The following is a 24335-nucleotide window of genomic DNA, read 5'->3' as shown; positions in this document are numbered from 1 at the left end:
CATGCTTTTATACGGTATTTTATGCTGCTTCTATGTTGCATTACAATTAAGTGTTTTAAATTTGTTGTTAGCCGCCCTGAGACCGGTTTTCTGAACCGGGAAGGGCAGGGTAAAAATTATTATTATTTATTATTAAAACTGAGAATCCTGTCTAAGGCTGGATTTAGACACGTCAAAGAAGTGTTTCAGTTTAAATCGTAAATTTAAACCGGGAAAACAGGTAAGAGAAAAACAGGACTCCACATAGCCATCTGGTGGCATAATGTTATATCACACATACAACACATATATCGCTTTTCTTTACCAGTCTGCTATCTTGCTGGGTTAGCAAGAAAGCTTGCTACTGTTCCTCACTAAAAGGAGTGTGGCAAGGTGACATTATGACAAAATTCATCACTAGAAAACTAGTCTGTACAATTTATGCAAACTCTCCTTAATCACTTTATAAAATCATTATTTATCTCACAAGATTTATATACTGCTTGATTGTAATAAAACCCCAAAGCACTTTACAAAAAAGTAACATAGACTAAAGGTACTAAAAAGCTATATATTGTTACAAGTGGCCCTTTAATTAAGAGGTATTGCCTTCTATCTAATGTTTTGCTTCTTTTTTCTCTTAAAGTATATGACACTTACATTATTATGCTGTTTCTCACAATGATACATGAATTGATTGTAACTGACTGGTTTTTCTTTAAATAGATTGCTAAGCCCTGTTCCCACACAAATATGACATCATATTTTTTAAAAAAATATGTTAAATGTCTTCAGTTCATGTATATGCAGCTTTTGTGTGTATAAATCACCTGCTCATTCAATATGTGTACCATTTGCTAAATTTTCACACAAATTTAATGAAATAATGCATGTACAAAAGTTCATTTTTCAAAAACATGGGTCCTGCTGTTAAACCCATCTATGCATGCATCCACTCAATTGCAAACCTCAGATATTATTGAAATAGATATTATATATTGAAGTCCCTAGTTTAAATCAAGATATAGGCACATACCTGTATAGGCCCTGGTTCAGAGAACTCTTTGAGCTGCAGAAATGCTACATACACATGGCTGTACTGGCTGATAACTGGTGCCCAATGACCAACCTTTTGCAAAGGTAATCACATGACAAGACATATTGCTTAATCTATAGGTTATATATGCATCTTCCAGATTGCTGGATACAACCGGTCTCTCGTGCAATAGGCTTTTCAGCATTCAGCTGGGGCTATGCACATATATAAGGGACGTGGGTGGCGCTGTGGGTTAAACCACAGAGCCTAGGACTTGCTGATCAGAAGGTCGGCGGTTCGAATTCCCACGACGGGGTGAGCTCCCGTTGCTCGGTCCCTGCTCCTGCCAACCTAGCAGTTCGAAAGCACGTCAAAGTGCAAGTAGATAAATAGGTACCATTCTGGCAGTTAGGTAAACAGCGTTTCCGTGCGCTGCTCTGGTTCGCCAAAAGCGGCTTAGTCATGCTGGCCACATGACCCGGAAGCTGTACGCCGGCTCCCTCGGCTGGTAAAGCGAGATGAGCGCCGCAACCCCAGAGTCAGCCACGACTGGACCTAACAGTCAGGGGTCCCTTTACCCTTTACCTTTATGCACATATATAGCCTTAAATCTTAATTGCGCTGATCATCTCTTTAACAGGAAGACAGGAGAGCAATTTGGGAGGTGCTAAATCCAGCCTCCGCCTACTCCTCCCAAACAGTGAGTGAGTGTGACTATTGGCATCCATCTGTCTCAAGAGACAATGGAAGAGTGCATCATTGGGGATAAGGACAAACTGTTGGAGAGTTACAGCAGTGTCAATGGAAAGGTTGCTGGTAATGGTGGAGCCCAAAATTGTCTACCTGGTCACCAATGCTGATATGTGGAGTCCTGGTGACTCCTGACCCAAGGTGTTGGTATTTGCCAGGCTGATGGTGAGGCTGAACTCAGGAAGGCTTGGGCAGAATGGTTGATGGGTCACTATAGAGCTTCCTTGGAGTCAAGGCTGCATCATCTGCAAACAACATCTTGCAAATAAAAAAGCCATCACATGGAGACATGCCAGGTTGAATAGACCACTGTCATTCCTTGAATGAACATACACACACTGTCTTTCATCAAGCTGAAGGCATATGAGAGCAGCAGGGAGGAGAATATGCCAAAAAGAGAGTTGGGGGGAGAACAGCTTACTTAAAAAGCAAGTGAATTTTCGCTGCTGGATCTGGCTGGAGAACTGTTAATGCAGCAGTTGTTTGCATTCATGATTCCCCATCCAAAATTGGAATATTCAATCATAAACCTGCCTTCATGAATTGAGGTCACCTACCTGGATTGGAGCATCAGATTGTATTTGTTGGACTGGGCCAATAGTCTATAAACTGTTGTTCCCTGTCATCATTTTCTTTGCTGCATTCTTTTGAATTGTGTGTTTGGGATAATTAGCCTACATGGCAGTCAAATTATCAAAACATTGAAAAGGTCCCTAGGTCTAGTTAAATCTTGTCAGTATAACTGTAGTAGACTATAATCCCTTGGAAGATAATGGGATCAGAAAACGAAAATGCTTAAAAAATGGATTCAGAATTTTATCATTCAGCTTTGGGTTTCTTTGGGCATGTTTATTCAGACTGTAATTTATTAGGCCTTCTATTATATCAATATTTTAAATAGCACAGGCAAATGCATTCCTGGATATAATACAGGTACACCACAGTATAAGGAGGAAACTTTCTCTCATCGTCTCTTGCCATTAGGCTTACCTCAAGGAAAAGCTTGAGAGTCCAAGGATGTGGGAAATCCTGAACGCTTTTGCACAGTCTGGTGAGACTTTATCTCATATGCTACTGATTCAGAAATACCAACTTCCTTGTCACCCCATTTTTAGAAATATGGTTGTCTTGGGGGGGGGAATGATATGATGAATGTTTTGCAATAATGTGACATTTTGAAATAGCTGCACTCTGTTTTTTTCTTTTGATGATTTTCCGTTTATGTACTTTCTAATTTTTTTCCAACAAATTTGAAACTGAAAAAAAGAAAAGAAAAAGGTTAGAGCTTTAGACTAGTGGATGACTTTTTTTCTGGGATAAATCAAGAAAGGTACGCTGAGTGACTTTATTGTCAGATTGCATTGCATGTCCTAGGGTTTTACATTTCCTTTCCACAGAGAACGCTGCAGATACTTACTAACCATGGGAAAATAGTATGGTGGGTTCATGTCATGTTACAAACTATGCATGTCGTTTAATTAATATCACCAACTGAAATATTAAGTGGGTCTAGGCCTGAGTATTCTGTTGTGAAAGCTATTATTGCTGACATTGCTAGCGCTATTGGCACTGACTCTTCTTCAGGGCTTGCCCAAAATAGTTTGCTTCTTGAGGCAGAGAATAAATGGTGCACCTTCCCAAGTCAAAGTGCATAGTATCCAAAGCTGATCAAGTTATTTTGGCATATGAGGCAGAAAAGTCTACAAGCACCTCTCCTCCTTCATGGCAGTAAAAATAATAATAAAATAATAATTTACTTCCCTTGCATGACACCTAAAATCATAGAATTGTAGAGTTGGTAATCTAGTCCAGTGGTAGAAGAGGCCACATCACACAGCCTTAGGGGTGAGGAGCAAACCACTGACTCTGCTGGCTAGGGTTGATGAAAACTGGAGTCCAACAACATCTAGACCAATGTTTCCAAACTTGGGTCTCCAGCTGTCTTTGGACTACAGTTCCCATCATCCCTGACCACTAGTGCTGCTAGCTTGGGATGATGGGAGTAGTCCAAAAACAGCTGGAGACCCAAGTTTGGAAAACCCTGATCTAGAGGACCACAGGTTTCCCACTCTGCTCTACCTAATGGTAGGGCCAGCCCTGTTAGAATTCCTTCTTTTCCTGCTACTGATCACTACTGCCACTACAGTTACGAAAAAGAACGAAAGGAACAGAACAGTGTCACCATTCAGAAGAACAGTAGGAATATATAATCAGCAACTTCTGGCCCCATGATCCGATCCAGTTGTTTAAATACACAGCTGTGAGTGTGTAGCGAAATAGCCTTTAAACAAGATAAGCAGTACAGCTGCCAACATAAAGTAATCTTACGCTGAGGGAATGAATGGTGCAGTGGACTTCCTTTTTGTCATTTTGACTTGGATTTGAAGCCGGGCGTGGGCTTAGTTCCAGCTCAAAAAGCCATTCACTTCAAAGGCACCTAAATTGTCCCAAGGAACTAATTCTGGCAGTCGGTTGTTATTGTCTGGCAAGTCATCCTAATAGCAAAAGCCGTCTGCTCTCTCCAATCAGTGCTTATTTGGGGGATCAGAAATGACTGGACCTTGTTTTATGCAGACGAGAGTGGTAGGAGCAGAGGTACACTCTGAGAGGAATGCTGACAGCTGTTTTCCTGCTCATATTTTATTCTAATTTCCTAATAAGTTAATTATGATGGGATGTTCCTCTCATACCCTCAATAGAGCCCATGATTCTTATCAGGAACACAGAGCGGCTGACAAGTGTAGTTTTCATTGAGTACATCATAAAGAGAGATGTGCATATTCTCTGGGTCTGTCACATTACTGGAATCTGGCACAACTCCCCTCCTCTCCCCTGAACATCTGTATTTTAAAAAGAAGTTTCTAGCTCCCATGGTAAAGGAAAACTCATGATAAATATATTGTAAAGAATCAGAAGCCAAAGGGGTGCTAGTCTGTTTATTGAATGGACATTATTCTGCCTCTCCAGCTATCGCCCACGTAGCCCTTGTCCATCCCCCATCACTTGATATGCAAAACAGCACATTAAATACAAGACAATCTGGGAGGGTGTGATATAACATGAACATAGATAGCCTATACAGAATCAGAGCCAAAATTCAATATTCTGCCAGAGGGCAAGAGCCAGAAGTTCTAGTCTGAAGCACTGCCAAGTGTACGAACTGATTCAAAGCTGGAATTTTAATCACATTTGAGCCGAAAGAGCCAGGAAAGTGTTTTGGTTCCCTCCCTTAAGTGCTCACTGGTGTACTCAGGAATGTGACAGATCACTGGATCCTGATTTTTATTAAGAAATGTTAAAAAGAGAGTATGTGGATACTGTAAATATTTACAAGATGTAACTGAAACTGTATTGTTTGATAAATACAATTAAAGATTCAAATTAGATCAACTGTAAGTAATTGTTAACACTGAAACTGTTATGTGACGAGGAACATTATTTTGGTTCATTCTACATTTTCTCTTCAATCTGTAATGTGTATGTGTCGGACTGTTATAATGAGTTGAATGTGTGTTTCCTTTAAAAAAAAATCTGTATAATATATACAATCTACATGTTAAACTATGATACTGGAAAATTCAAAAGTGTGTGTGTGAGAGCTCAGTCGGCCTAGCATGAGACCCTTAATCCCAGGGTCATGGGTTTGAGCACAAGACTGGGCAAAAGATTCCTGCTTTCCAGGGGGTTGGACTAGATGACTCTCATGTTCACTTCCATCTCTGTAATTCTATGATTCTATGGACAATTTATTCATGCAGTGTTTATACTGTAGATCTCTTCAAACTGAATTGAAGTGAAAAACCAACCAACCATGATATAAAACACAAACACACGCCATAAAAAAGCCAGATTAGATTGCCCATCTTCTTCCCATGAACAAGGTGGAAACAGAATCCTGCCTTCCTGCTCCATCCACCCGCCATGCCTATTCCACCAGATGTTTACATGCAGTCACAATAAGTTTGAATAGAATGCCCATGTGAAAAATCCAACCTATGTAGGCTCAAATTACACAGCCTTTGGGGCTTGTTGGAGTCAATCAACTGCACTTTTTAGACTTATGTACGTTTAACTTTTTATGCACGCATTCATGTGAGGATGTTCAGGTGCAGCCAGTAAGTGGTATGAGAAAGTGTAGTATCGTTACACTGTCACGCCCTGGGAGATTATCAGGGAGAAAGTTCCATTCAATCTGGGCTGCAGTCAATATAACATGAACTGCTCCAAATTAATTTTTCCTTTTTGTTTTCTCTAGGACTTCTTAACCGTGCTACCATCGATTCCTCTGTTTGCAAAGTTTGGCCAAGCCTATTCCAGAGCTGGAGCAGTAGTGTAATTTCTCTACCAACCCGTCTATGAATTTTTAAACACTTGAAATAAAGGGTTTTTTGTTTTGTTTTGAAAATGTGAAGCAAAGCAATTACTTATGATTGGCATGTACTACCTGCAGACAATCCTCATATACAACCTACTTTTGGAATTCTGAAATAATGGTTCTAAGCAACCAGCAAGTTACATCATGCCACATTTTTTGTGTGAAGGACATCCATAGAGACAGATCTCCATCTTCAGAAATTATTAATTGTAGGTATGTCTAGTCCGTTTTCTCTGTTAGCAAGATTGCAGATCAAAGTAACTGGTGGAATAAGCTCAACGATCTGAAGAATTAGATCAATTTACTTACTCAGGTAAGAGATGTAGCCCTTTTGTCTGTGGCGAAAATAAATGAATAAAAAATACTTACTCTGTTAATAATGCATTATCATCTCCCTGTGATTGAAATGATCAGTTGATAATGTGATGTAATACTCATATTGGCAAAGCACCATGAGGTGAATATATATGCTGAGTCTACCCTAAATATCTTCCTAAATATATGAAATATATGAAAATGTCAGTGCTACCATGGGAAGTAGTCATGTTGTCCACCCGGCTCCTCAACATGGTTCTCAGTTTCTGTTGTTACTCCTATAGTAACTCTCTTTCTCTTTCTCTTTCTCTTTCTCTTTCTCTTTCTCTTTCTCTTTCTCTTTCTCTATTGCTGATCCTTGTCGCTTTTTTATCACGGGTACAGAGGGCATTCGGGGTTTATGTCACCAGTTTAGCGTCAATATAGAGTTTTCTTGTTCCCCTGGTCTGCTTCTTAGGTATTCCTAGTACATAGAACTGGGATGAAGAGCCCTCACAGAAGTTGTCCACACACAGGCAAATTCTTAAATGCTAGGGTAGACTCAGCCATATTATTCTACAAACTTCCACAGTTATCAGGCAACATCAGATAACATCAGCTCAGACACAAAGAACAGAGAAATCAAGCTCTCAGGGGCAGGTGCAACACATACATCATTTTCTAAATGACAGCAGTACAAATCAAATATGTCAGGCATTTTTTTCCAAGCATATTTGGCTGTCTTTTTGTACTTTTGAGTAGCTGATCAAATTCAAACTTTTGAAAGTTTTGTATTTATGTCCTGCAACGGGAAACGAAGGTCCTTTAATTCTGGTAAGTGAGGGACACAACCCGAGCAAGTTAATTTTGCCAAATAAATCGGAGTGCTTTTGTTCTTTGTTCAGGGGGCTGAACAGAAGACACTCGCACAAAGGTGTTGATGAATAAGGGATGCCATAGTAATTTTTAGATGTGAGGGCTATCTCTTTGATTGCTCCAGCTTCAAGGTAGTTCATCTCTTCATGATAATTCACCCTGTGTTGTTACTTATCTTTCTACCACATTTTCCCATCAGTCCGATTAGAACTGGCAATGCCTTTATCAGATTAATCTTTCTTTCTTGGTTTCTTTTAAATATCTCTGACCCCAAGATAAACATAACCTATGCCAAGCAAGCCATCACTGAAGCTGCTGGAGTTTTCAGTTGCTGATGATACTCTGCATATATTAAGGTTAAAAAGAGTACTTCCAATTCACTCTAATCCACTCACTCATCTATTGTGTAGCCTTTATTCAATCTCTTTTCTTTTCTTCCTCCCAAACAGGGCAATTTTAATAATCCTTTCCATGTGCAAAAATATGCCTGCGATTTTTATGAGACAGACTTAGGAGATGACTACACTATACCCATTTTTCACTAATGTAATTTTGTAGGAAAGAGTGCACTTAAAAGCAATGGATATGGATGTTATTTATTTCAGAAATTCATGCCCATGTCTACCTCCAGGCATATCTTACTACAACTACCGCTTTGCAAGTTGAAGGCTGGAATCCTTCCTCTAACTGCTCGGCTAGGAGTTGTTAAACCACAACTGAGGCAATTAAATAGCTTAAAAGAAGAAGAATGGAAAAGGACCCTTAGTGTCACTTCCACTTCCTTCTGATTAAAGAGCAGTATTGGTTCTTAACTTGGCAATCCAGTTATTTATTTAAAATGCTTTTATTCTTTTATTCTTGTACTTGGCCCCCATCTCACTACTGATTATGCTACCAGGAGAACAACAGTGTCTGAATTTTGGAAACAGGTTCAGGGGAGAAAAAAAAACAACTTTTCCAATTTGGGGATTGTGGAATAGCTCAGTTTACCCATATCAAACCAGGGTAGCTTCACCCTAGACCAGTGTTAACTGTGAGCTGGACAAAATTATGATGGACATTATATTATGACTGACACCTGAGCAATAGAGGGGCTAGCCAAGTCATTGTCACAAGTACACAACATTTTAAAATGTCAGCAAAAGCATCTTTGGGGCACCATGGTATAAAGCAAAACTACTCTTCCTGCCCATTATTCAACCTCTACCTTTCGTTATAATTATGGTTTATGGTGACAACTGATATATGAATCAATATATGGCACCATGGCAGTTTCAAGGTCCCATCGTTTACACATTTCCTGGTAATACGAGTCATGGCAAAATCACATCCATTGCAGAACAGCCTTCTCTCATTCTAAGTAAATCAGAAACTTTGTGACCTTTTGAGTCTTTACCAAGATGCTGGCAAGGTAAGAAAATTTGCATAATGTGGATGCTTTCAAGGATATAAAATGTATTCCAGAAGAATTCTCACAAGCTTGAAGAATCATTGTTGACACAATTCATCCATCTGACAAAATGGACCCTAGTTTGCAAAAGCTTGCCTGGTGGCTTTTAAATTCTTGGACTACATTTCCCATCTGGCTGGGGCTGCTGTGACTTGTAGTCCAAAGCACCTGGAGCACTAGACTGGCAAATGCTGCCTTATCCCTAAATAAATTTGCTAAACTTTAAAGTGCCATGGGAGTTTTTTAATGCATGAAAACTAAATCAGACAGTGGTCAATTTTGCCCAGTATTGCCACTCTGGCATGATTGCAGATAGTAATATTTCTAGCTCAGCTACCTGCAATACTAGGGCTTGAATCTGAGACCTTCTACATACACACACACAAAATTTCTGCTTTCTAACCAAAAATTATGCCTTAGTGAAGAATAACAGACCAACCACTGGCATATTAATTTTTCTGTGGCATCTTTACTCTGTATTCACCAGAGTTACAAACTAGTAGCCTAAACCTAGTTTCATCAGTGGGGCAGCACAAGGCAATTTCTCCAGCCCATTCACTGTAGAAAGGGGAAATTAAGGTGTCTGCCCCAAGATAGAAGCCAGTAATTGCAGTGGAATCATAAATACTGTACTTTTTCATGTATAAGACTATTTTATTTTTTTACTCTAATCTTCAAAATCTGGACTCATCTTATACACAGATAGTATCTTCTTCCATTTTCTTAAATTGGAGTCCTCCAAAACAGAGGGTGTCTTATACATGCGGTCATCTTATAGACGGAAAAATACGGTATATGGATAAATGGAGGCTGTGGAAGACAATGTTTGGGCAATTTAGAATACCTCGGAGGTCCAAATGCATCCTTATGGGTCACATATATTACTCGATATCCTGCTCTGTTTTCCAGTCTGTGGCACAAAAAAGCAAGACTACCACCACATAAAAAATCCAACTTACAACACTCTCCCGTCCCCAAACCAAAGTAACTTCTTTTTTTAAAAAAAATGCACAATTTATTCCAATGATGATTTAGACGGGTTGTTAAATTTCATTACTACCTAGGAATTCCAGAGCTCCTTATTATAAGGAAGCAATGTTGAATGCAAGTCTTGTCTTTTCAAATAATAAGTAAAGCAAAGTAAGTGTGTGTGTGTGTGTGTGGTCTTACCGAACGCTTAAAAAAAAGGATGCTGGATTTTATCAATGTAATAAAGGAGGAACTCTAGAGAGAGCCAATTTTATTTCATCTACTATATTGGTGAAATCCCTCTTCAGGCTTACCCCCGTGTAATACCACACAAGAATCTCAGAAACAGATGGAAGCTGTTTTACCCAGGAACTTATCCTAGTGAGGTGGAGAGGGACAGATGGCCCAGCTCTCCAAATAAAATCTTTCAGAGTATTTAAAGTAAGTAAAGATTTTATTAATATTGATGGTTGGACATAGCGTAATACACAAGGAAGATTAATTACAAACCCTAATTAAATGTAGCAGAGTGGAAGAAGCAAAGCACAGTTTGGCACAGAGCAACTTTTCTGTTCTCGCTCAGGCCAGGCAGCTGCATTGTGAGAACGCTCAAAAGAGTAGACCCAGGAAAGCAAAGGTGGGCCCTTTAAGGTCACCTGGAGGATTCCAAGTCCATTCATTAACCCAGATGTGTTGCTTTGGAATGTAAAAACCTACCTTCAGAATTCTAAGCTTTTTATCCGAACAAAACAAAACAAAACAAAACAAGCCACACATTAATTCAAAGTAAGCCATGATTGACTTTTGCCCACAAGAGAGCCCAACCCAGTCCCAGAGCAGTTGCTGCTGGTGAATTGGGGGTATTCCCAGACTACCTGTTTGTTCAGGGGTGTACAAGCCCACCCATAACTTACAGTGGTACCTCGGGTTAAGAACTTAATTCGTTCTGGAGGTCCGTCCTTAACCTGAAACTGTTCTTAACCTGAGGTACCACTTTAGCTAATGGGGCCTCCCGCTGCCACCGCACCAACGCAGCACGATTTATGTTCTCATCCTGAAGCAAAGTTTTTAACTTGAGGTACTATTTCTGGGTTAGTGGAGTCTGTAACCTGAAGCATTTGTAACCTGAAAATAAAATAATAATAATAATAATAATAATAATAATAATAATAATAATAATAATAATAATAATAATTTATTATTTATACCCCGCACATCTGGTTGAGTTTCCCCAGCCTCTCTGAGCGGCTCCCAATCGAGTGTTAAAAACAATACAGCATTAAATATTAAAAGCTTTCCTAAACAGGGCTGCCTTCAGATGTCTTTTAAAAATAAGATAGCTGCTTATTTCCTTGACATCTGATGGGAGGGCGTCCCACAGGGTGGGCGCCACTACCGAGAAGTCCCTCTGTCTGGTTCCCTGTAACCTCACTTCTCGCAATGAGGGAACTGCCAGAAGGCCCTTGGCGCTGGATCTCAGCGTCTGTAACCCGAGGTACCACTGTACTGTAATTCTGTACTTTGGGAACTACTGGCCCATAGCATCTCTGTCTTGTCAGGATTCAGCTTTAGTTTATTAGTAGCAATCTGGCAGGGAAGAGTGAAACCACTGTAATGCAGTGCTTTCAATTCCCAACCCTCTGTGTTATTCCTTAAGAACACCACAGCACCAGGAACCAGCCCTACTATAGGCAGAATGAGGAAGTCACCTCGGACGGCAGTTACTGGGAGGCAGCACTGGTCATTCCTCCTAAGCCCTTGCACTCTGTTGGTGATTCAAGCAGTGTGTGATAAACAGCCTGTGATACACCCCTGCCAAAAAAAGAGAACAGCCTGCTGCCACCCAGGTGCAGTTGTGTATTTGGTCTCATTTCCACTACTGAAGTAAGATTTAACTACCAGCCCAGTCAAAGGGCAAGATCACACACAATTCCAGGTTCAGAAGCTCAGGCAACAAAATGTATTGGGCCACCCCTGTGATGATCATGTAACTTGAAGCAGTTACCAGCTGAGTTAGTTGCACAAGGACTTTAGACACCAAAACGTCAGGTTTGTTTGCACTGATTAAGCATGAGCTAGAGGTGACTGCAGATACCTGTAACATTTGCATCAGCGCTTGTTTGAGTCAAGGTTCACCACAGGCGAAGATGTGAAGAGCCTAAGCTAAATATACCTAGGAATCAACATAGTAACGGAAATTCATACAAGTCTAAAGATTGGCAAAATTCCCCACTTTGGCAGTTATAAAACAATGTGCATGGGTGGCTGTGGATGACACTTGTAAGCGGAGTCCCAGTTAACCCCTTAGCAGTCATCCACAAACATATCTTTCTTTGATTTTTACATGGTTTACAAATATTCTTTTCCTAAGCTTTGTACAGATTCACTAAGAAAGAGGCTCAGATGTAAAAGAAAGAGGCTCAAGTGTAAGCAGATGTCACAGCTATGCATGAATGCCCAATTGCACAGTTCCTCTTAGAGGTTTCCAATAGGGAGCTTGAGAGAATAATGGAAACCAAATGTTTGCCACACATTTCCGGTAAAAGTGCTTCCCATATTTGGTTTTGATATAATGCTCAAAGCATATGCTCAGATACAGAGGTTCTAGAGTGGCCACTTGCTTATCACCAAGAAAGAGGACTAATGTGCTATATTATACATATAGATGCAAATGTGGGCATTATTACTACAATTTAACAGAAGTACATGTCATGTCAGTAGGGGGAAGGCGGTGACTAGCTAACCTGTGTATCTGCTCAATATGATGTTCAGCTGCTAGCTGTTGATGGACAACTTTGAGACTGACCCCTAATCCCCATTCTTATGGTTCTTCATATTTAGACAGTGCCTCTGTAAAGTAGGATGCATGGCCCCCTGAAAAGGTTCTCTGATCAATGCAAGCCAACAGTGTACCACAGAAGAAGATTTTGGATTTGATATCCCGCTTTATCACTACCCAAAGGAGTCTCAAAGCGGTTAACATTCTCCTTTCCCTTCCTCCCCCACAACAAACACTCTGTGAGGTGAGTGGGGCTGAGAGACTTCAAAGAAGTGTGACTAGCCCAAGGTCACCCAGCAGCTGCATGTGGAGGAGCGGAGATGTGAACCCGGTTCACCAGATTACGAGTCTATCACTCTTAACCACTACACCACACTGGCTCTCTCAGAGAGAGAGATGCCATTAAGAGGTGGCCTCTGTTTAAGGAGACGCCTGGGTTGTTTCGTGTTGTGCTTGCTCTTATAAAGAAGCTATAGCATATTGCAGAGCAGGAGCAATTGGCAAAGTGGAGTAGCTTTTTTTTTTTTAACAGACAAATCCGGGGTGACTGATCTAACACACACACAAGAACCTTTGGCATCACAGTAGGTGATCAATGAAGGAAGTCAGAAAATAATAATTTTGTAACAAACTGTGACAAAGTAGAGGGCCTGGGGAAAATTTCTTCGATCATGGCATCATGGGAGGGACCCATGGGAATGGTCAATACTCTTAAACACACAACACAAACACAGGACGTTCTTGAGGAGGGGGACCCCAAAACGTTTTGGAAGGCGGGACCCTGGGCTGTTGGCTAGGAACCATCAGGTTAGGGACGTTGGCACTTGATAGGGTCAGATTTTGTGCCTTCTCAGTGATGGCTCTAGAATACCCTGCAAGTTGAGATTTAGCTGGCTCAACATGTACATGGAAATTAGAATGTTTTTATTTCAACAGGCTTTAGATCTGAAATTATGCTGCTCTTTTTAAACTAATTCTCATAAAATTGTATTGTTTTTAACTGGTATTGTTTTATCATTTTATAAGTCATTTTACATTTGGTTTCAAACAGATGCAAGGTGCTCTGTGAGCAGAATGGTGGGATATAAATCTATTCAATCATAATATTTTGCCCAAGTATGGTTAAGTATATCTAACAGTGTTCCATGCATGTAAGCTACCTAACCAAAAATACACAGGTCATCATTTTCTCTGCAGTTTTCATGGTAGCTTATCTTTACACATTTTATTATTAATTTTATGATGGCCATTAAAGACCTTCCAGCGCTTTCTAGATTGCCTGAGAAACAGTGAATATATTGCATATATGGTTTTTAATCATATAATTAAATGTAGACTCAACAGCTCTACTATATTATTACATACATCACTACAATTAATATATTGTACATTCCCCACAGAGGGAGCTATTGAAATCACATATATTGCGGCAGGTGTATTATATTTTAATGCTTTAAAGCATTTTGCATAAGCACATATACTAGGTGTCTCAAATCACCATTTCTATAAATGATCCTAACCTGAAGCATGATGGATATTTTGTTATTAGTGTCACACACAAAAAAGAAATCATCATGATAAGTGGATGCTATGTCCTTCCTCCAAGCACTGTGCCATGGGACAGCTACTCCACAAAGGCTAGACCTCAGTGTTAGCTACTACCATTTTTATTTTTTGCCCAGGCAAAAAAGTCCCTGGGGAAAGGCCCTTCTTGGAAAGGAGACATAAACCTGTATTGTAGGGATTCAGGAAGCCCTTGCTTCCCAGGAAACCTTTGGCCCTCCAAATACTGCTGAACTACAACTCCCATCATTTCTAACTTAGAACTAACTAACTAAGAACTAACTTAGTTGGTCTTTAAGGTGCTACAGGAAAGAATTTTTTTTTTTATTTTCCCATCATTTCTGTATTTGCATTGCTGGCTGTGTGGCTGATGGTTGGTTTGTTTGCTTTATATAACAATTCATGCCAGAATAGGCTTCCAAGTATAAAAATTTGAATTGTTTTACTATTAAAATATAACATATGCAATTAAAATGCACAAACTGGAGCCCAACAACCTATGCAGAGGCCATGTCTGAAAAGCCAGCTCTGGAATCTGGAGGGAATAATGTATTCTACAGAAGAGAAGGGCACCCCTCCTGACAGACAGCTCCTAAGGCCAATATCTCAAGCCCTTTGTTACACCCTCCTTTATTACCCTGCCCCACAACTAATGAACTCTCCTTTCTCCCTTCCACTGCTCCCTTCCCATCACTGGGCTGGTCTTTACTTACCACACAGCTTGCCAGGCGGTAGGTGAGGTGGCAGGCCATAGTGGGCTTTATAATGGGGCAGAGGGGCATGGGGCAGTGACAAGGCAATAATGGGCCCAGTTATTATTAGGCAGCTGCCCCCTAAGTTTCCTCACAACTGGTCCCAAAACCCCAGCAGATGGCGCTGCATAAGGGCCAGAGCCCATGAACATTGTGGGAGAATTTAAACAGCAGAATTTGTATTTTGTTTTTTTAAGGAGCAAACCCAGCCCGTTGCTGGAAGATTTACATAGTGGTGCATCTGACCAGGGACTCAGGATTTTTCCAAGCATAGCTAGTGCTGATGTTGGGTCTGGACCTGGCTTTACAATTCTGCGCACTTGGGGTTCACAGTGAACCTTCTCGTTCCCCATATTCCTGACTTAGGTCCCTGTGAGTCCCTCCATGCTATAGGCAAAAATGAGCTGATGCCTTGGAAGGTGGAACTGTGTGTGTTTTACAATAAGCAAAGGCCTGTTTACCAAAAGCAGCAGCTCTGTGTCTCATTTCCAACTCCTCAGCGGGATACACTAACTGGTACTTTGCCTGCTTAATTTCGGACTGTACTGCAAGTTGTTGAACTCTGATAGTTAAAAGCAACAGGAGTCTGGCTAGAAATTAGGTGGTTACTCAAGGATTCCAGTCCATTACCACATTTAAAGCAAAACCAAACCAAACCTCACCCTTCCTCTGAGGAGCTAAAGGCTGTGTATAAAGTTCAAACCTCCCCCCCAAAAAATATGTTATGTTCACAACAATCCTGTGAGGTAGGTTAAGCTGAAAAATACAACCAAAGTTACCCACCGAACATAAGAAGACACTTTATACAGTCCTAACATTAGTCCAGATCGTGAAGCTGAGGCTCCAATACTTTGGCCACCTCATGAGAAGAGAAGACTCCCTGGAAAAGACCCTGATGTTGGGAAAGATTGAGGGCACAAGGAGAAGGGGACGACAGAGGACAAGATGGTTGGACAGTGTTCTCGAAGCTACCAGCATGAGTCTGACCAAACTGCGGGAGGCAGTGGAAGACAGGAGTGCCTGGCGTGCTCTGGTCCAGGGGGTCACGAAGAGTCGGACACGACTAAATGACTAAACAACAACAACATTAGTCCATCTAGCCCATTATGGTCTACACTGACTGGCAGCTGCCCTTGACTTCATGGGGATTTGAGGCTGATTCTCCCTAGTCTTGGTCTGACACTAATTCCTGCCAGCCCCAGCCAGATTGGAATTGAAATCCAGCAATCTCCAGAGGCCCACAAGGTCCCTGTTGCTGCTCTAACTTTTACCACATCAGTTCTCTGCTACGGCTGCCTTCTCTGCCTGTAAAACAAACAACTCTAGAAATCCCAAGGTAATTTGTACCGCTTTGTACAAAGTTTTTGTTTCTGTTTTTTAAAAAGGAAAATAAGTACTGATGACTTAGCTCTTGTTATTTCAGAGCTAAGGTGGTGTGCTGTGATTAATGGTTTAATTTAATACGGCACAATGTAGCACTTTCTTCCAAAACACACTTGAGTTATTGTAGGACTTTACATCAGAGAGCGGAAAAACAAAACTATGACTCAAGCCATGCTCTGAAGTGATTTAATAGTTTGCTGGAGTATTGCTCACATTGCAAAAGAATGGTGAATGAGTTCCTATAATCTATGACTTACTGGCTGTTTCTAAGTGTTTCTGGCTGTGTCAATAAATTGTTCACAGCTCTAATTGTGTTAATGAATTGAACATAATTAAACTTACAGCATGTCATGAGCTTCCTCTGGCAAACACAGTTGGTTTCTTAAGTGAGACTTCCAGTGGGGGTGGGGGAAAGCCCAGCCTTTGCCACCCCTGGTATTTAAAATGCCATAAACTTTCACTGGGGAAACCCATAGAAATTAAAGGGGGGCGATACTAAATCTCTTTAGAGACTGCAGCAGGAAATAAAGTGGGGTGCATTCTCACATGCTGCATATGCAGACTGTGCTCTCACAAAAGCAATCAAGACATGGGAAATGCGGGGAAGGGCCATAGCTCAGTGGCAGAGGATCCGCTTTGCAAGCAGAGGGTCCCAGGTTCAATCCCCAACATCTCCAGGTAGGGCTGGGAATCTCCCCAGCCTGAAATCCTGGACAGCTGCTGACCTGACTTTGGTCTAAGGCAGCTTCCTATGTTCTTATCTGGTATCTTCGAGTTCAGAGACAATCTGAGATGCGAGGAGGAATTTGAAGGGATAAGCTTAGGAGGCAGCTACAGAAGACAGCCAATGGGGTATAGAGCAGCCTTTTCCCAACCTGGTGCCCTCCAGGTATTTTGGACCACAACTCCATCAGCTGCAGCCAGCGCAGCTGGAAGACTTTCCCAGGATCCCTGCATGGTGCCACCCCTCTCACTCCCTTCAAATTTCCCTTCAAAAACCTTTGGATCAACCCCTTTACTTCCATGCTCTAAATACAGTGGTACCTCAGGTTAAGAACTTAATTCGTTCTGGAGGTCCATTCTTAACCTGAAACTGTTCTTAACCTGAAGCACCGCTTTAGCTAATGGGGCCTCCTGCTGCCGCTGCACAATTTCTGTTCTCATCCTGAAGCAAAGTTCTGAACCTGAGGTAATATTTCTGGGTTAGTGGAGTCTGTAACCTGAAGCGTATGTAACCCGAGGTACCACTGTAGCAACATTTGGCTTGACACAGCACACTGTACATCCTGTTCCTATTTTTGCTGCCTTCCCCTGGGAAAGTGAAAGGGATTGTAAAAGTTTGGGATTTTAGAAGTCAGGTTCAAATCCTAAAGGCTTGCCAGTGTTTGAAATTTGTGTGAAATTTGTGTTCCTTCCAAATGTACTAAAATTAGCCTAGGAATCACACAGCAGTGAAACTCCAAGAGCACCACAGTCTTGAAACTTTGTGAGGCACTTTTGATGTGCTGGCCAACACCCAAAACTCTGATGCAGACACCCACTCCACATATGTACTGGTGATCTCAGTGTGATAGATTGCAGTGGCCATGTGGCAAATTGCATTTATCATGCAATTTTGGCTGTCTCCTTTGCCCTCTGCCCACTAATTTATCACCACTGGGAGTACTTCTAAGATTCACAACATCTGAGCACCATCAATGAAACACCATTACCTTTAAATCCAACTGCCAGCGTACATAAAGCAGTTTTTGCTAATTATTGCAAACCCTGGAGACACCACCACCCATTTCTTAATACACTCCATGCGATTTTTAATTGCACATATTGCCAAAACATTAAAGCAACATAACAACTGGTTTTTAAAAACCCCAAAACTGATCTGATTGCACGAGAATAATCAGCTGAGATTTCTCCATTCAGTGTATGCTGACAAATGATAAAAATGTATATTGACAAATAAACACTGAGATGTATCAATTCAAACTGTAAGAAAATATGAAGTATTCAAATGGTAATTCAAACAGATGCATGGATTAGCAGCTGAAATAGAGTTACAGCCCAGGCCTATCCTATGTGCGTTTACTCAGAAGAAAGCCTCATATTTATTATTCTGTTGGATTTCCTCCAAAGTTTAAGATTGTAGCCTTTGGACAATAATGAGGCCTAAATGGGGCGCAGTGCAACATTTCTCCATCAGATAATTATGTGCATTGTTGTTAGTTAAGGATTGCTGGGAATCATAACTTTGTGAAGCATGAACCACAATACCTAGAATTATTCTTCTTTTTTGGAGGGGGTGTGCTTTTAAAGATAGTGTGCATGGAACCACATAAACTGAATCAGAGCATTAGCTAACCTGAAATCAACATACAGTATTGAGATCCTGAAGCAAGCCTTCACAGATTAGCTAACAGAGCTACCCATATGGTGAAACAAACCACTTTCTGTTACACTTCCCATTGTGTGATATTGGAAGCATCTGAGATGTAGAATGTGCCCAGTGGCTCCTCTCCGGAGAAAGACATGAGTGCACTGTGCATACAGAATATATAGCACATGCCTGATGATCGGGTATGGTGCACTTGTTTTATTCAACATATCCACATACAGTGGTACCTTAGGTTACATACGCTTCAGGTTACATACGCTTCAGGTTACAGACTCCACTAACCCAGAAATAGTACCTCAGGTTAAGAACTTTGCTTCAGGATGAGAGCAGAAATTGTGCTCCGGTGGTGCGGCAGCAGCGGGAGGCCCCATTAGCTAAAGCGGTGCTTCAGGTTACAAACAGTTTCAGGTTAAGAATGGACCTCTGGAACGAATTAAGTACTTAACCTGAGGCACCACTGTATTTAGTAGTCATTGCCATCTATGGAAAATATTTAGCGTCTAGTATAAGCATCAGTTAACAAAAGGTGAGTGTGCTGAACTATGCCTTGATTTCTGGCCGTTTCATGATGATCCTATTGATGTGCAAGGCATTTTAGCTAAGCGAGTGGGCCTAGCTTATGCATATACTCCTGTGGTCGCTGTCCCAGGCAAGGGATGCTAGGATCATAGCTGTGAATCTAGGTGCCAGAGTCCCCGTTAACTGAAGTGTCATGTACACCGATGTCCCCATTTGTCCCCATTTTTTCTTCTGGGGAATGTCTTGTTCACATTTTGGGGGGCTTCTAGAGTTTCTTCAGGGTTTATCTCCCCACACCCCCAAGCAGTGGAAGCTGGTGTGGAGATTTGCTGGGTTAACACCAGCAAACTGTGTGGCGGGGGGTGGGGGAGATGGTATATTAAAGCACCAGGGGGCAGCAGTAGAGGTAGTGAATGCCACAGCCAGCACCGTGAAGCACATGATTGCTGATTATTTCCCTTGCTGATGTCAGAGCAGATTCCATCAGAAGAGGGACTATGCAGTCAGCAACTGTGCTGGCACCCTCAGGGTTCAGCACTACATCCTGGTACTTAAGGGTACCACCAGAAGCTGCTGGTGGTGTCACCAAATTAAGGTAAAGGTAAAGGGACCCCTGACCATTAGGTCCAGTCATGGCCGACTCTGGGCTTGCAGTGTTCATCTCGCTTTACTGACCTAGGGAGGCGGCGTACAGCTTCCGGGTCATGTGGCCAGCATGACTAAACACACTTCTGGCAAACCAGAGCAGTGCACGGAAACGCCGTTTACCTTCCCGCTGGAGTAGTACCTATTTATCTACCTGCACTTTGACGTGCTTTCGAACTGCTAGGTTGGCAGGAGCAGGGACTGAGCAACAGGAGCTCACCCCGTCACGGGGATTCGAACCGCCAACCTTCTGATCGGCAAGTCCTAGGCTCTGTGGTTTAACCCACAGTTAACCCATTTCTTGGTCCTCATGCCAGAGCACCAGACCAGAAGGTACTGTGGTGTGACCCAAGCACTGGACCAGAAGGCACGTCCTTCCTGATGTCCTGATTTGGGGGACGAAAATGTTAAGAGAGTCCACAAATTTCCTCACTTGCCACAGGAAAGATAGTTAGAACATGGACTGAATGTGCACCATTGGTTCTAGATTACACTAGAAGCCATCTTCTAATGAGTCATCTAGGCCATCTAGTTCAGTATTGTCTGCGCTGGCTGGCAGCAGCTCTCCAGGATTTGAGGCACCTCTCTTGCAGTCCTGCCTGGAGATTCTGGGGGTTGAATGTGAGACCATGGGCATGCAAGGCAGACGCTCCACCACTGAGCTGCAGATGGGATCCTAACCCTTTTACACCATTCTTGGAAAGAGAGCTGCGCTCATGGAAAGAGTTCTTCAGTAAAATGGAGGCAGGACCCCTTCCCAGAGTACAACTCCTATGAGCCGGCAAGCTTTCCATTCACTAAACAAAAAGTTACTGTCTGAAGCACAGTCAGTGAATGAGCAGGAACAGTAACGGCCTGTGCAGTTCCCAGCCTACTGTTTCACACACTGCAGTTGCTGAGGTGTATTTTGGATTACTGTATCATTAACCGACTACAGGACAACTGTGCTGTCTAGCTTTGTTGTTGTTTAGTCGTGTCCGACTCCTCATGACCCCATGGACCAGAGCACGCCAGGCACTCCTGTCTTCTACTGCCTCCCACAGTTTGGTCAAACTCATGCTGGTAGCTTCAAGAACACTGTCCAACCATCTCGTCCTCTGTCGTCCCCTTCTCCTTGTGTCCTCCATCTTTCCCAACATCAGGGTCTTTTCCAGGGAGTCTTCTCTTCTCATGAGGTGGCCAAAGTATTGGAGCCTCAGCTTTCATGATATCTTTAAGCATGCACACACACACATACCCTCCTGGCTTTTAAATCGGTGGAAGGCAAACAACTGCAGTGTAAATGAATGCAACATTAGAAAGTATTGCAGAGCCCTTAGTGGTGGATCCTAGTGTATGTTGTGAGGGTAGGATTGGGGTAGTGATCTTTGGAATGAGAATCAGAGCATTCCAAACATGCACCTATTTTCAGTTGTGTAATGTTGGAAGGCAAGTACATGGCCCCCAGGGTCTGTGATAAATTTTAATCATTCTTTGGCAAAGGCAGAATAGCGCTGCGCAGCAGGAAATATTGTTTTCTGTTCATTCGGTTGGCAATCGTGTTCTCTCCCCCCCCCCATCGTTTTCTTCTTCTTCTCACAGTGCCGACATCTAAAGAAAGTTACAACGCTGTAAACTGGGCCAAAAGACCTCTGAGCATTCAGCGAGGCTGGGAGGATTAGAACACAAATGTCTCACTGAGAGGAGATTGGATAGCAAAACAGTCCGGTTTGTCTGGGAGGCCAAGGGAAATAATACAAATTAGACAAGTAATCAATAGCATTCAGACTTCTAAGTGAATGCCACAGAACAGAAACCTCAAGTTCGTTTAAATTGTGTCTCTGGAAAGTTTCCCTCTGCTGCAAACTATAATAACACTTGTTACAGTTTTGTTAAGTGATATTCCCATTTTGATGGAGATTGTTTATCCAAACAAGGGAGAGAAAGCAGCTGTGTTAATTCCTCTTCCAAGCAGGCTTTTTATGCATGAAGTAGCTTATTATGAAAGAATTGAGAAATTTCAAGATTCAATATTTCATTGTGAGACTGATTAATTACACTTCATTAAACTAAAGATTAAAAGGAGTAAAAGGCATATAGCTGTAGCTAAACAGCAAATGAAGGATAGATAGGATAATCATTAATTGTTTAGTGGAATTGTTTAGGGTCATCTGGCAGAATATAACAAGAGCTAATGTAATGAAAAGCAACAAAGGGGAATTTAGGCCAAATGTGTTAGACAAAATTTCCTAAAGGACAAGGTCTCCTGCTGTTCCAGAGAACTCTCTCCATGGAAGGGTGTCTTCTGAGGGGGTTTTTAATGTTAGATTAGGCCAGGGAAGGGAAATTTGCTCAGCATCGAGGTTTCCCCCTGATATAATTTTGTAGCCAAGAGCACCTTGGGTAATGGGTCTTTAGATAAGCCGCACACACAGAGCCTGTGTGTTTTGTATGGAAGAGAACACGGCAACACATATTGAAACACTCTCAGCACTACTTTGAAAGTTAATAATTCAAATTTTTCAAATTTCAATTTTTTAAAAGGACTTATGAATTTGAATTCCTACAGCCAAACTAGCCATTAGAAACCATGCTTATGTTTGGTTCTTTAAAAATGCATAGCAGGCAAGGTTGAGTGGTCCAACCATAGTGTGTGGAGGGGGGAAGTTTAAACCTCTTTTCCAAGCATGTTCCAAACAAGAATTGTCTCCTTTTAGCCCTTCCTTGCTGACCCCTGCTTTTTTATATTTGTTTGGCCATTTTGGGATCTAACATGTTTGCTGGAGACTCAGGTGACCTCCATGGCTAGGCAGGCCTAATTTAGGCAATGGCTGCTTCACCAGTTACTGCTCCTTTTGACAGAGATGACTTCTTCCGTATTGAATTATTACATATCTGAAGCCAGGGTTTCCATCTCTTAAAATAATAAATTATGTATCCAGGCAAGGCCTGGGGATGAAGCCAGAGAACAGACTCCAGAAGTGTGTGTTGGAGGGAAGCAGCCTAGCAATTCCGGGAGCTTCTAGGGCAGGTGCAGCCAATGCAATACCATCTACATGTTGTTGGACTACAACTCCCATCATACCTTTCCATTGTTCACACTGGCTGGGACTGATGGGACTTGTAGTTCAGCAAGTATTTGGTAGGCAACCATGTTGCCTACTCTTTGTTTTAGGGTATAACACAGTGGATTTGGGGTGATGGTGGAGTCCAGTTTAAAAGCTGTTCAGTTGCTTTCAGAACTGCTATTCTAGATGCTTTCACCAGTACTTGCTGGGGACGGAACAATGGAATTTCTGCATGCATGTAATCTTACAGAGGAACATAGGAAGCTGCCTTATAGGCATGGCCAAACTTGGCCCTCCAGCTGTTTTGGGACTACAACTCCCATCATCCCTAGCTAACAGGGCCAGTGGTCAGGGATGATGGGAACTGTAGTCCCAAAACAGCTGGAGGGCCAAGTTTGGCCATGCCTGACATTGGTCCAACTAGCTCAGTGTTACCTTACACTGATTGGCAGCAACACTCCAGGGTTTCAGACAGGACTTTCCCAGCACTATTTGGGGATTGAACCTGAAATCTTCTGCATGCAAATTAGATACTTAGCTATAGTCTAAGGTTACCAGACGTCCCCGTTTCCCAGGGACAGTCCCTGGATTTACAAATCAGTCCCCTATCATTCCTACTGAAGTTGAAAAGTGTCCCTGAATTCAGAGAAAAAATCTGGTAACCTTACTATAGTCCTTCCATTGAGCTGTGGTTCCCCCACCCCATATCTCTGCACATGTATTTGCAACCATGAGATCTAAAGGTTTATCAGCTGCAAGGGATTTCAGGATTTTAACAATATCATTTTCTTTTAGTACGATGTTTTGTGACCCCTGCTTTGAAGGAATGCAGCACGTATTAGAAATGAAACTTGTTAACCTACTCTGATCAGCCATGCTCTTACTATGGCATGGAGGAATAAAGCCTACAACTAGAAATTATAATAATAAATTGATAGGATCTTGCCCCTTCAATGTTTACTTTGATTCCTGTGCAAATTTGCCGGTATGAAAAAATTAGCTCTTTATAGGTTTTTTTAAAAAAACAAAAAACAGGGGGGAAAGCACATTGAGACTTTTTTTTTTGAATTAAAATATTTCTTCTGATGAAAGGGATTAGTTGAAGTTTGCTCACTTGGTGTAATTAGTGCATATGGTCCAGCTGTGAAGAAGTAGCTGAGGACTTCTAACTTATTATTAATTAGGCTCATTAAAATGCAAGTAAGAGAACGATGCCTAGGTAAACAATACCTTATGTCATAAAGTCATTACTTGACAAAAGCTAGTCTTGCTAACAGAAGCTATTCCTGATATTTTGTGGGATTTTTTGTTAATTATTATTTTTTTAAAAAATAATAATGGAAAAGGCTCTGTGGGTGCTAGTTAGCTACTCCTGACTGACATCAAGGACAGGCAGCACAAAGCTTGAAAGAGCCAGCACTATGGTGCTGATATTTCTTTTCAAATCATTTCATAATATGTCTGGGTGAGGTCAGAGGTTGACAGGCAAATGACAGGCCTTCTTCAATTGCTGTGGTGTCACAGCGGGT

General features: G+C 41.7%; 1 protein-coding gene across 1 annotated transcript in view; it reads left to right on the top strand.

Annotated features, from left to right (window-relative positions):
* The window catches only part of SPATA17 (spermatogenesis associated 17), a gene marked incomplete at its 5' end in the record, with an annotated part of 86258 nt that extends 79738 nt beyond the window's left edge, over window positions 1-6520 (top strand). The window contains 1 exon segment of the mRNA XM_081186070.1: window positions 6021-6520. Within this exon segment, the coding sequence (XP_081042196.1) occupies window positions 6021-6101 (81 nt within the window). The 3' untranslated portion in view covers window positions 6102-6520.
* Between the last annotated feature and the right edge of the window lie 17815 nt (window positions 6521-24335).

This window comes from Podarcis bocagei (genome assembly GCF_964188305.1).
Source record: "Podarcis bocagei genome assembly, chromosome: 3".
Classification (NCBI taxonomy): Eukaryota; Metazoa; Chordata; class Lepidosauria; order Squamata; family Lacertidae; genus Podarcis; species Podarcis bocagei.
This window is presented reverse-complemented; position numbering and strand designations above follow the sequence as displayed.